General features: G+C 29.0%; 3 protein-coding genes across 4 annotated transcripts; 2 read left to right on the top strand and 1 right to left on the bottom strand.

Moving 5' to 3' along the window:
* Positions 1-1,837: 1,837 nt before the first annotated feature.
* Positions 1,838-4,033, top strand: LOC111428333 (kynurenine formamidase). Its single transcript, XM_023063814.2, has 4 exons — positions 1,838-2,091; positions 2,146-2,250; positions 2,305-2,524; positions 2,572-4,033. Exons 1-4 carry the CDS (start codon positions 1,989-1,991, stop codon positions 3,011-3,013), a joined length of 870 nt encoding a protein of 289 aa, XP_022919582.2. The 5' UTR covers positions 1,838-1,988; the 3' UTR covers positions 3,014-4,033.
* LOC111428334 (leucine rich repeat containing protein 20 sclp) lies at positions 4,022-7,907 on the bottom strand. 2 transcript variants are annotated; one of them, XM_023063815.2, is made up of 2 exons: positions 7,648-7,907; positions 4,022-5,112 (listed from the first exon to the last, which is right to left on the bottom strand). In XM_023063815.2, the coding sequence occupies exons 1-2, from the start codon at positions 7,808-7,810 to the stop codon at positions 4,637-4,639; spliced, it is 639 nt and encodes a 212-aa protein (XP_022919583.1). In that variant the 5' UTR covers positions 7,811-7,907; the 3' UTR covers positions 4,022-4,636. The 2 variants fall into 2 exon arrangements, with proteins under 2 accessions (XP_022919583.1, XP_022919584.1); XM_023063816.2 differs by lacking the exon at positions 7,648-7,907 and adding an exon at positions 5,711-5,904.
* A 1,713-nt stretch (positions 7,908-9,620) lies between these two features.
* LOC111428422 (cAMP-dependent protein kinase catalytic subunit alpha-like) lies at positions 9,621-11,075 on the top strand. Its single transcript, XM_023063924.2, has 2 exons — positions 9,621-10,354; positions 10,572-11,075. The coding sequence occupies exons 1-2, from the start codon at positions 9,757-9,759 to the stop codon at positions 11,036-11,038; spliced, it is 1,065 nt and encodes a 354-aa protein (XP_022919692.1). The 5' UTR covers positions 9,621-9,756; the 3' UTR covers positions 11,039-11,075.
* Positions 11,076-12,609: the final 1,534 nt, after the last annotated feature.

The following is a 12,609-nucleotide window of genomic DNA, read 5'->3' as shown; positions in this document are numbered from 1 at the left end:
AGGAGGGAAATGAGGGAAATACGTGATGGCGATAAATTTTCGCGACGTTTGTTTTTCGCGCAATTTCCCGGCGTAGATGGTATCGCCGATGGGCGCCCAAAGATACGAGATATTTCAATATCAAACGAAAAGAAAATCAACGAAAAATATTTATCAAATCCGTTTAAGTTCAAACCTATTATTTACTCAAAGCTGCGTAAACGACAAAACAATGAAGGGGTTTAATTCTGAAGACGACGACCTCGGCGAATCCCCGAAAATCAACTATAACCCTTTCTATAAAGGGGATGATTTCCATTATTTGTTACGGGCTGTTGCGCGCGTGATATTTCGATTCGGCGGATTTTCACAATGAAACCAGGGTGAAGCTATTTTCATGTTCGATTTTTCGACTCGAATACATAACCAATTATACTTCTATCGTTCTCTCGGTTCGTTTTATTCCTGGGATATTCCAGGGAATTTTCAAGCAACTCAGTAACAAATCTATTTCTAGTCCATAGCGTGTCTCAACATCGCTCGTATATGTTAACACATTCTAAGACATCTTTATAATACATAGTTATGTTTTTACCCATAACACATACAAATACTTAACTTTATCCACAATATTGTTCTTCATTTATTTATCCATCTCTCTTTTATGGATTACCTCCTAACTCCATTACACTATTACCCTTCTCATCACATTCCCAGTTTTGGGTTTTAATATCTAAAGCTTGGGTTGCATTGCAATACGTTGTTGGTTCCATCTAAGTACAATTACGGCTCATGTAGCAATTCAGGAGAAGTATCTAGTTCTTTGTCAACAGTATGTAGTCTCCTATCAGCAATGCTTATTCTTCCAGTAACAGTATTCAGTCGTCTGTAACCATGACTAGAGATAAAAACGGCTATACTCTGTTTTTAAACCAGGAGGAGTATTTTAAATTTGTCAAATTTGTTATATTTTTAAGTTTCGGGTTTAGCCCTGTGTCTTCAGACGCTGAATGTTAGGTAAGGTTAGTTTTGTTTACAAACATTAATTATACCATGAAGTATTCTTTGGCAATTTGTAATGGCAATTATAGCGTGAAGTTTTCTTTTGTAATGTCAATTATAGCGTGAAGGAATGTTAGGTAAGGTTAGTTTTGTTTACAAACATTAATTATACCTTGAAGTTTTCTTTGGCAATTATACTCTGTCTTTAAACCAGGAGGAGTATTTTAAATTTGTCACCAGATTGACCTTGCACGTGATTGGTTGAATTTTGAATTTTGATTTTGAATTTGAAGGTTAGGTTATTGACAATTCGACAGTTTCGTGTCATTATTGTAAATTTTGTGTTCTTAAACCCTTCTTTATTATATTTTGAAATAAATACACTCATAACTTCAATGTTAATTTGTATGTTTAGTGTTGACGATAACAAACGAAAATAAATACAATAATAAGTAAATAAATAAATAATAATAATTATTAATTTAAATTTACCGCCAAAATATCTAGTGATATTTTCTGGTGATTTTTCCTAGTGTGAATCTGACTTTCGCGTTTACTCCTCCTGGTTTAAAAACAGAGTATAGTACAACTTAAACAAAAACAATTTAGTTGACAATTAGACAGTAATTACACTACTTCCTGTTAATTGATTTAGTTTTGTTTTAGATTCTTGAGGTTAACTTTTAAATTTTTAGTATAATTCAAAAAGTATAATTATTATAAAGTGACATCTATCATCGAATTGCCAACTTAATAATAAAGTAAACTTTAATAAATCGCAAATGAATATACAGATTTCTTAGAGATTTCAAGTTACAATGTTTTGATTTATCCATTAATTTATTTAGTTATTTCGACTTTGACCTGATCATACTCAAGTTACATCTCAAATTCGATTAGTACTATAATTAGAAATTCCATTTATAAGGGATGTCAGTTTAACGTTTAGGGGGTATTATTCAAGAATTGCCAACTACTAAAATGAAAACAAAAATCTAAAGTAAATAATGATGTCTAAAGAAATAGAAAGAAGATTTTCACCTTCTTTTTGGACATCAAGATATTCTCAAGAAGATGCTGTAAATAAATATATTGAAGTTTCAACAAAAAGTAATTATTAGATTATAATTATTTATTGATTGTACTTTTTTAATTTTATTTTAGTTGGAGAAGAAATACTCAAAGAACAAATACCTTGTAGTCTTAACATAACTTACGGTGGTAAAGAAAGAGAAAAGTTTGATTTATTTGGAACTGATTTACCCGATGGTAAAATTCAAACAAAATTATTAACAATAAGCGTTTGTGACTTTTTATTTGTAGATGCACCAATTTTAATTTTTATCCATGGTGGATATTGGCAATACGAAGTTGTAACAAAAAATATATCTCGTTACCCTGTTAAAAGTTTGTATAAAAATGGAATTAAAACTATTATTATCGGATATACTTTAAGTCCTGAGTGTATGGTTGAGGAAATCATTAAAAATGTTTCTTTTGCTTTAAATAAATGTTTTAGTTATGCTTTCGAAAAAGGATCTAGGTAAACTTATCTTTCCTAATTATATATTTTAATAAATTAAATTTTAGATGTGTAGGAATATCCGGTCATTCAGCTGGAGCACAAATAAGTATAATTTCAATGATATCTTTATTTAAAACTTTAAAACAAAATCAAAAGAAGATTTTTAAAGGATTCTTTTTATTGGGTGGTATTTATAATTTGGAGGAGATTCTTGAAACTTCTTATAATAATGTATTAAAATTAAATAAGAACAAAGCTAAAGAATTAAGTCCAATTTTTCAAAGTTATGATGATTTTAATGACGAAATTAAATTTTTTATTTGTGTAGGAACGGAAGATTGTCCTGGATTTATAGATCAATCAAAACAAATTTATGATCTTTTAAAAAACGGTGGGAAAAGTACTGAATTAATTACAATAAAAGGAATTGATCATTATAATATTACTGAAAATCTTCATGATGAAAATTTTGAGATTATTAAGATAATTAAAGCAAATTTAATTTAATTTGGTATGCCACAAACTTAGATATTCTATATTAAACTCATAAAATGGAAATTTTCATAATTTTTGACATGTTTGGACTAACCTCAATTTTATAAGTTTAGATTCAAACATTTTTTTCTAGTTATTTTTGTTATCGAACTTATTCGTTCTCTATATCAAATTCAGCTTTAATTTGAGACATAACTTATTTCTTAACTTTCAAAAATAAGATATCAGCGATTTTTTAAATCTACACAATTTTTGACATAATCGAACCAACCTCAGTTTTACAAGTTTAGGTTTAAACATTTTTTTCTTAAAATTTTTATTATCAAGCTTATTTATTTTATACCAAATTCATAAAATAGAATGTTTCAGCTTTAATTTGAGGCATAACTTATTTCTTAACTCTCAAAAATAAGATATCAGCGATTTTTTAAATCTTCACAATTTTTGACATAATCGAACCAACCTCAGTTTTACAAGTTTAGGTTCAAACATTTTTTTCTTAAAATTTTTATTATCAAGCTTATTTATTTTATACCAAATTCATAAAATAGAATGTTTCAGCTTTATTTTGAGACATAAGTTAATGTCTAACTCCCAAAAATAAGATCTCAGCGATTTTTTTAAATCTTCACCATTTTTGACATAATCGAACCAACCTCAGTTTTACGAGGTTAGGTTCAAAACATTTTTTTTTTAAATTTTTTTATCAAGCTTATTTGTTTTATACCAAATTTATAAAATAGAGTGTTTCAGCTTTAATTTGAGACATAACTTAATGCCTAACTCCCAAAAATAAGATCTCAGCGATTTTTTTAAATCTTCACAATTTTTGACATATTCGAACCAACCCCAATTTTACAAGTTTTTTTTTTTAATTTTTATTATCAAACATTTTATTGTTTAATAAATTCATAAAATAGAATGTTTCAGCTTTAATTTGAGACATAATAAGATCTCGGTGATTATTTTAAAATCTTTTAAGCTATATTAGTTAATTTAAGTTTGAAATAAAAACCTAAATTGATTTTCAAATACTTGTTTTATTTATAATTATTTTATTTTACATCATCAGAAATGCATAGAGGACTCTTTTAAATCATCGGCGAAATCACAAAATGACTAGATGACCAAGCCAGGACAATCAAAATAATAATATAAGTAATTATCAAATGCTTAATAGACAAAATAATATAGTACAAATTAATTAAACACACAAGTCTATTTAGTTAAGTAAAATAGCGAAAAGGGGACCAGCTTTTCTTCCAAATATAAATATCACAACAATTAATTTATTTTTTTACAAATTCTGGTTATAAAAAAAACATTTTAGCACCAAATCAGGTTTAATCATTAATCACAAAGAAATCTGCACTAAACTGAAAAAACTGTCCCTGAGTAAAAAGTCTAAAACATAGTAGGTATACAAGACACTGCGTTTTTTAGTTAAGTACGTAAATAACTTAATACTTAAATCGAGACCATTAATTAATAGGCCTATTTTATTTATAAAAATACAAATATTAATTTTTTCTTATTAAAAAACTAGAAAAAAATTTACATTAAAGACAGCTACCTTTTGTGTTTTAACACTTTTGGCAGTGAATTTTCTTACATTTTCTTTAATTTTAAATTAATTTAAATATTAAGATCTTCCCAATCTTCTCTTTGTCGCGGCGTCAAATCAACCTGAATTTCAGTAATTTGAGCGATTTGATCATGACACCGAACCGTCAACGGATTATTCCTCAAATCCAACGCAATCAATGACGGTGCCTCTTTGATTTCTTCAACGTCCACATCCGCAATGTGATTATCACTTGCATTTAACAATTCCAATTTTGGTGCTTTAAAGATTGCCGATGGTAGAGAGATGAAGGTGTTATGAGAAATGTCGAGTCTTTGTAATGATCCCAAATCGGCGATTTCATCAGGAAGTTTCGACATTTGATTGTGAGATAAATTTAATGCGGAAATTAAGCTAAATTTAACGGCGAACTTTGGCGGGATTTTCGTTATTACATTTCCACTTAAATCGCAAGATTTTAATTCGGTGTGTCGCATTAGATGGTAAACTGCGTCCGGAACTTGCATTAATTCGCATTCTGAGAGATCTAAAAAAGAAATAAAAATTAAATTAAGAAATCTTGTTATTACAAAAAGTAAAAGTTTCAATTAAACCAAAATGATCTACTGTGATCTACTTAATCAACGTCCGGAAAGTTTTCGGCAGTTTATCTTTGTTAATTTCAATTACAGGAAACTTTTTTTTCGGTTCATTCAAATAAAATTCCCCAAAAAAAAAAGTTATGTAACATTTCCTGGTTCTTTGTTTCAATTAATTCTTGCATACTTTGTGTTACATAAAAATAATTTATATAATCTAAATAATTTTATATGTGAGAAACAAATTCAATTTGAAGTTGAGAATCAGTAAAGAATAAGGAAGCGATAAACTCGCTTTTGTAATAAAAAATCTTATAAATCCATATAAAGTGAAATTAAATACCAAGAAAACGCAATTACGGAATAAACGTCAGGTGAGTCATCCGATTATGTCCCATATCTGACGATTTTAGCTCGATTAGAGTGGAGTAAACTCTAATAAGAGATAGAAACAAAGAAATCTACACTTAAAATAAGATATTCACCCAAATAGGTGGATTTATCTCTATAATTAGCACTTCTCTAATTTGATTGATGAAATTGTACCTAAAAGTTGATTCTCCATGGCATCTTCACACCGCAGTATAACTCGACTCACACCGGAAGCCATTTCAGTAGGATATCTCGACTCAAACTGAGACCGAGAGAAGTCGCTGCGAGAATTTTAAACTCAAACGAACTGCTACGTTTACTTTTAGTTTTCCGCGTTTATTTTTGTATCTGTTGAATGTCGCTAGGCCAAGTACTCTATTATTAAAACTCTTTCAATCTACCTATATTGTGCTCCAAGAAGTTTTTTAGCTTTAATTTGATATGAAAATTATTTTTCATTATTGAGGTTATTTTACAAGTTTAGGTTCAAAATTAAAATTTTTATTATAAAACTTATTTATTTTATATTAAATTCATAAAATAGAATATTTTAGCTTTAATTTGAGACATAACTTATTTCTTAACTCCCATAAATAAGATCTCAGCGATTTTTTAAATCTTCACCATTTTTGACATATTCGAACCAACCTCAATTTTACAAATTTAGGTTCAAACATTTTTTTCTAAAAATTTTTATTATCAAACTTATTTATTCTATACTAAATTCATAAAATAGAATATTTTAGCTTTAATTTGAGACATAACTTATTTCTTAACTCCCATAAATAAGATCTCAGCGATTTTTTAAATCTTCACCATTTTTGACATATTCGAACCAACCTCAATTTTACAAATTTAGGTTCAAAAATTTTTTTCTAAAAATTTTTATTATCAAACTTATTTATTCTATACTAAATTCATAAAATACAATATTTCAGCTTTAATTTGAGACATAACTTGTTTCTTAACTCTCAACAATAAGATCTCAATGATTTTTTTAATATCTCTTACATCTTACAAAGTGATTGAATCATAAAATAAAAAAATGTTTCTTTGTAAAAGAAATCAATCTTCAAAATAGAAAGTTGTTGATTATTTCCACTCAACTTGTAAAGAAAACGAGAACAATCCATCATTTCCTTTTTGTTATTGCCCCGAAAATTGTAATCGCAAATTAAGTAGTCACAAAATCGTGCGAGCAATTACGAAAACGAAAGTGCATTTATTATTGCTTTTAATTCACGTTGGTCGTAAGAAATAATGTATCGATGATTTTCACGCTACATTCACATTAGAAAGCGATTCACATTACAATTAATAAGAAAAGGATAATTTAATTGTTTAAATTCAGATTTTAATATGAATCCTTGAAACGGTTTCGTTAAGTTTCCTGTTATTGTTTTCAGTTTCGATTAGTTTTATCTAAATGTTTATTACAATTTATTATCTCGTTACACGTGGTTTTAAATTATTTTTAATCCAAATCTTATTGTTTAATAATTTATTTATTTATTTTGTAAAATGTGGAAGTTGAAATCGATGGAAGTCAACAGATATAGACAAGAAGAATAATAAGTGCGAACAAGTGTGGTGCACTGGTTCACCTTAAATGGCACTAAAAAGGAAAACTAAAGGACATATACTAAGAGGGACTGTTGTCTCCACTCTGCACACAACTATTTATGGGCTAAACAGGAAAACATATGATCGAAGTAAAACATCTTATTAATTATAATTTTTTTCCAAAAATAGAAAGAATAAATTTATTTTCCACACAAAGAAAGTTTTTAATTATATAATTACAATTTTCTATTCTATTTTTTCGCGTGTGCATCGCGGAAAACGAAAGTAACCGTGAAGAACTGCTGTTAAACGTAAGATTTCACCTCTAGGATACAAAAAAAAATTGTACACACGCCACAGATGGCAAATTCTTCAATAATAGATCTCCAATTTCCTGGTATTGCGAAATAATTTTTTTGTATTTGTAAAAATTGACTTATTTAAAAATAAATCCAAACAAAAACTAATTTATAATTACAACGCAATTCGCCGTCAAAACAATACGCGAGAGATAACGAGATATAATAAAATAATTTATATTAATTTACCCAATTTATTGTTCTCCTGAGCCTCGTTACACCTTCCAACAACCCTGATAATGGCTCTTCCTGCCAATCTTGTATAAATCATCATTGCACCCATCCTCGGATCAGCTTCAGCTGGATCTGGATGATTACCGATGTCATCACCGAATTGCGATGGGGGACGCATTTTCACTCAAAAATTTTTGTTGGTTCCGAACAAAAACTTTAAAAAACTCACTTTATTGTGCTGTTCACTTTTCTGTATACGAGATTTAAATGTTTTGATCGCGAGCCGAGCTGGCCCCATTTATATCGGTTCGCTTTGTTTACCCCCCACTTTTTGCTCTCTCTAAGTTGCGTTTAAGATGAGAGCAGACTGCGTCGTTTCAGAATCTAAGGACAATGGACGCTGAAAACGGTTTTCAGATGCTGTTGGTTGAAAGGAAATGTGTACTTTTTTTTCGAGGGTTCTTTGTGCATCATTTATCTTTGCTTTGTTATTGATTTCTTATAAAAAAAATTGTTTGGTTATAAACGTGGCATTATTGATAGTTTATTTCAACAAAACCAAGTAGTTTGGCACGTGGACTTAAAATTTTTCCTAAAACCTTCTTAAAATAATATAAACACGCATAGAAAACAGCTGGAAGGAAACGTAGAGAACGTCGGGAATTTAATGTTTTGGGTCTATTTTGATCCCCGGGCAAGGTTAAAGCTTTTTCCCGGCGCATTTCCGTCTACATTTTCCAACTAAACTTTAAAAAATTCTCCACCATTAAAAATTTAAGTACTATATAAAAAATATTTGATTAAAAATAGTTAAAAATAATTAACACCACATGACAACAAAAGTGTTGATTATAAAGATTCTTTGTTTGTAAGGGAACATCTTACACCGGACGTTTTGGCAGCGAAGTCCATGTGAGGACGTAAAAGTCTAAAATTAGCCGCTGATTTTGGCTTGGTTTCAGCGGCTTCTGCGAAAATTCAACGTCTACCAAACGATTTCCTCCGATTTTGGGGCCAATTGCGCACTTTTTTAAAGATTTTCCAGGATGAAACAAACAATGAATAGACAAAATTAAAACCAACACAAATAAATTTCAATCTTGTTTTAACTCTTAAACATTGTTATTGTTACAAACAAGTTTTTAATTCACCAACTAAAACATTATAATTAGGTCGCCACCTAAAAACTTGAACACAAAACATACACAATATGTTGTTCATTTATTATTAATTTATTTGTACGCGCGCGTCATACCCTGGTTAGCACGCGTTCTCCAAATGGATTCGTTTTTCTTTTATGGCGAAATCGGATCTCTTTAAATTTTGGAGTTATGTCTAACAATTACCTAATAAAAAACATTGCATATTAACTGAAGTGGCCTACATTCAACTTTCTGACGAAATAATAAAAAGAATTATATATCGATTCTACTTTTTGAGTTATAATTAATTTTGTTGTTGAAAACGTCAAATTTGGTTATTTTGAAACTCAAAAGCTTCAAAGTTTGAAATAACCCACGGTGAGATAAAATATTGTTTGAGTTACAACTTTGTTTATAGAGAATACTCTATAAACAATGGTTACAATCAATTTTGTTGTTGAAAATGTCAAACTTGGTAATTTTGACTTGGTTTTTCAAATTTTATGTTAGCACACTGTTCCGCGACCCCGTTTTAAGCAAAAATTCCCAAAATATCATCTTGGATCAATGCCATTTTACAACGACAAATTTATCCCTTTAGAAATAACCGGCAGGTATAAAATCTAAAAAAGTTTCCTTCTTTTTGATATTTTTAAGAATGTGTCCTCAATACTTTTATATGTTTAATTTTAACATTTTTCTGTTCTATTCATTTTAATGTTAAATCACAAATCTCAATAACAAAAAACTTCAAATTTCCAAGAAAAATTACTCATTATTATTTTAAAATACTCAGCATTTTTATTTTCTTTTTCCTTTCTTAAAAATCCTCTTGGTTTTAGTTGCATTTAATTCACGCCAAGATTAACATTTTCGCGAAATTTCAGTTACCTAGAAACACATAGAGAGTGCAATTTTAGCAATTGTTAGAAATGCTCCTTTTGACGTAATGTAATCAAAATTATTTAATAAAGTTAAAAAAATGGTTGATACGAAATTTATTAACCATTGCAACGATTTCGACGGATTCTTAAAAAAATCGAAAAAAGCCTTCGAGGAACGCTGGCAGATGAAGTTCGAATCAAACGCAAAATTGAGCGAATTTGAGATTATAAAAACCTTGGGAACTGGATCGTTTGGAAGAGTTTCTTTGGTTCGACATTGTTCGCAAAAACAGAAAATATACGCGATGAAAATTATGGAAAAAGCACATTTGGTGAAATTAAAACAAGTCAGTCACGTGATGTCAGAAATACGAATTTTAGATGCGGTTCAATTTGAGTTTTTGATAAACATGCAATATTTTTTCAAGGGAAATGTGTATATTTATTTAGTGATGCCTTTTATTAACGGCGGAGAAATGTTCAGCCACTTAAGAATGCAAAGGAAATTCGATGAAATGTTGGCAAAGTTTTACGCGGCCCAAATCATTTTAGCTTTTGAATATTTACACAATTTGGGAATTATTTATCGTGATTTAAAACCCGAAAATATTTTAATCGATAAAGACGGTTATTTAAAAATAACGGATTACGGATTTTGTAAGAAAATTGATAACAGTCGGACATATACTTTATGTGGTGAGTTACTTTTTGGTTCAACTTTCTTTGTCTAAGATATTATTTCTTAAGGTGAACGCCCGGAAATAGAATTTCTGGAGCCAAACTGTCTGGTGTTGTATTAATCGCACGAATTTAGTAAACGTCAGCTAATTATGTCTCGACTTTTTAAATATTTAGATTAAGAACATTTCTTCTAACGGGACTTTTCGATAAGATAATTTTTTTCTTTTTTAAGGAACTCCGGAATATTTAGCCCCAGAAATAATTATGTCTCAAGGTTACAATAAATCCGTTGATTGGTGGGCAATCGGAATAATAATATACGAAATGTCTGCGGGGTACCCACCATTTTACGCCAAAGATCCTTTAAAAATCTACGAGAAAATCGTATCTGGAAAATTTGTTTGCCCTCCACACTTTTCTAAACCCTTAAAAGATCTTCTCAACGCAATCATTCAAGTTGACCGATCAAAACGTTACGGAATGCTTAAAAATGGAGCAAGAGATGTTAAAGCACACGATTGGTTTAAATCAATCGATTGGGACGCAATTTTATACAAAAAAGTTAAACCAAGTTTTAAACCTAAAGTTGTTGATCCCGAAGATAGCACCAATTTTGATCGATACGAAGAAATTGAGTTAAGAGAATCGGAAATTGAAGAATTTCCTAATGAATTTGCTGAAATTTTACTTAAAACATAAAATCATTGTAAAAAAATAAAATTTTTATTGGTTTCAATTATTTTTCTAGAAGATTTTCAAAAATTTCCTTTTTCGGTTTATTTAATTAATAAGAAACATTTTTTGATCACAACAGACCTTTCTATCGTTTCTACTTTTTGAGTTATAACTAATATTGGTGTTGAAAACGTCAAATTTAGTTTATTTTGATACTCTAAAGCTTCCAAGTTTAAACTAACCCACGGAGGGATAAAATGTATTATCAATTAAGTTTTTTGAATTAATAAGAAACCTTTTTTGTCCATAATAGACTTTTCCATCGTTTCTACTTTTTGAGTTACAACTAATTTTGTTGTTGAAAACGTCAAATTTGGTTTATTTTGATACTCTAAAGCTTCCAAGTTTAAACTAACCCACGGAGGGATAAAATGTATTATCAATTAAGTTTTTTGAATTAATAAGAAACATTTTTTGTCCATAATAGACTTTTCCATCGTTTCTACTTTTTGAGTTACAACTAATTTTGTTGTTGAAAACGACAAATTTGGTTATTTTGATACTCTAAAGCTTCCAAGTTTGAACTAACCCATGGAGGGATAAAATGCATCATCAATTAAGTTTTTTAAATTAATAAGAAACATTTTTTGTCCATAATAGACTTTTCCATCGTTTCTACTTTTTGAGTTATAACTAATTTTGGTGTTGAAAACGTCAAATTTGGTTTATTTTGATACTCTAAAGCTTCCAAGTTTAAATTAACCCACGGAGGGATAAAATGTATTATCAATTAAGTTTTTTGAATTAATAAGAAACATTTTTTGTCCATAATAGACTTTTCCATCGTTTCTACTTTTTGAGATAACTAATTTTGGTGTTGAAAACGTCAAATTTGGTTTATTTTGATACTCTAAAGCTTCCAAGTTTAAACTAACCCACGGAGGGATAAAATGTATTATCAATTAAGTTTTTTGAATTAATAAGAAACATTTTTTGTCCATAATAGACTTTCCATCGTTTCTACTTTTTGAGTTACAACTAATTTTGTTGTTGAAAACGACAAATTTGGTTATTTTGATACTCTAAAGCTTCCAAGTTTGAACTAACCCATGGAGGGATAAAATGCATCATCAATTAAGTTTTTTAAATTAATAAGAAACATTTTTTGTCCATAATAGACTTTTCCATCGTTTCTACTTTTTGAATTATAACTAATTTTGTTGTTGAAAACGTCAAATTTGGTTTATTTTGATACTCTAAAGCTTCCAAGTTTGAACTAACCCATGGAGGGATAAAATGCATCATCAATTAAGTTTTTTAAATTAATAAGAAACATTTTTTGTCCATAATAGACTTTTCCATCGTTTCTACTCTTTGAGTTACAACTAATTTTGGTGTTGAAAACGTCAAATTTGGTTTATATTTATACTCTAAAGCTTCCAAGTTTAAACTAACCCACGGAGGGATAAAATGTATTACCAATTAAGTTTTTTGAATTAATAAGAAACATTTTTTGTCCATAATAGACTTTTCCATCGTTTCTACTTTTTGAGTTACAACTAATTTTGTTGTTGAAAACGACAAATTTGGTTATT

This window comes from Onthophagus taurus, chromosome 10, assembly GCF_036711975.1.
Source record: "Onthophagus taurus isolate NC chromosome 10, IU_Otau_3.0, whole genome shotgun sequence".
NCBI lineage: Eukaryota > Metazoa > Arthropoda > Insecta > Coleoptera > Scarabaeidae > Onthophagus > Onthophagus taurus.
The sequence above is the reverse complement of the archived record's forward strand: the minus strand, read 5'-3'. Positions and strand labels throughout refer to the sequence as shown.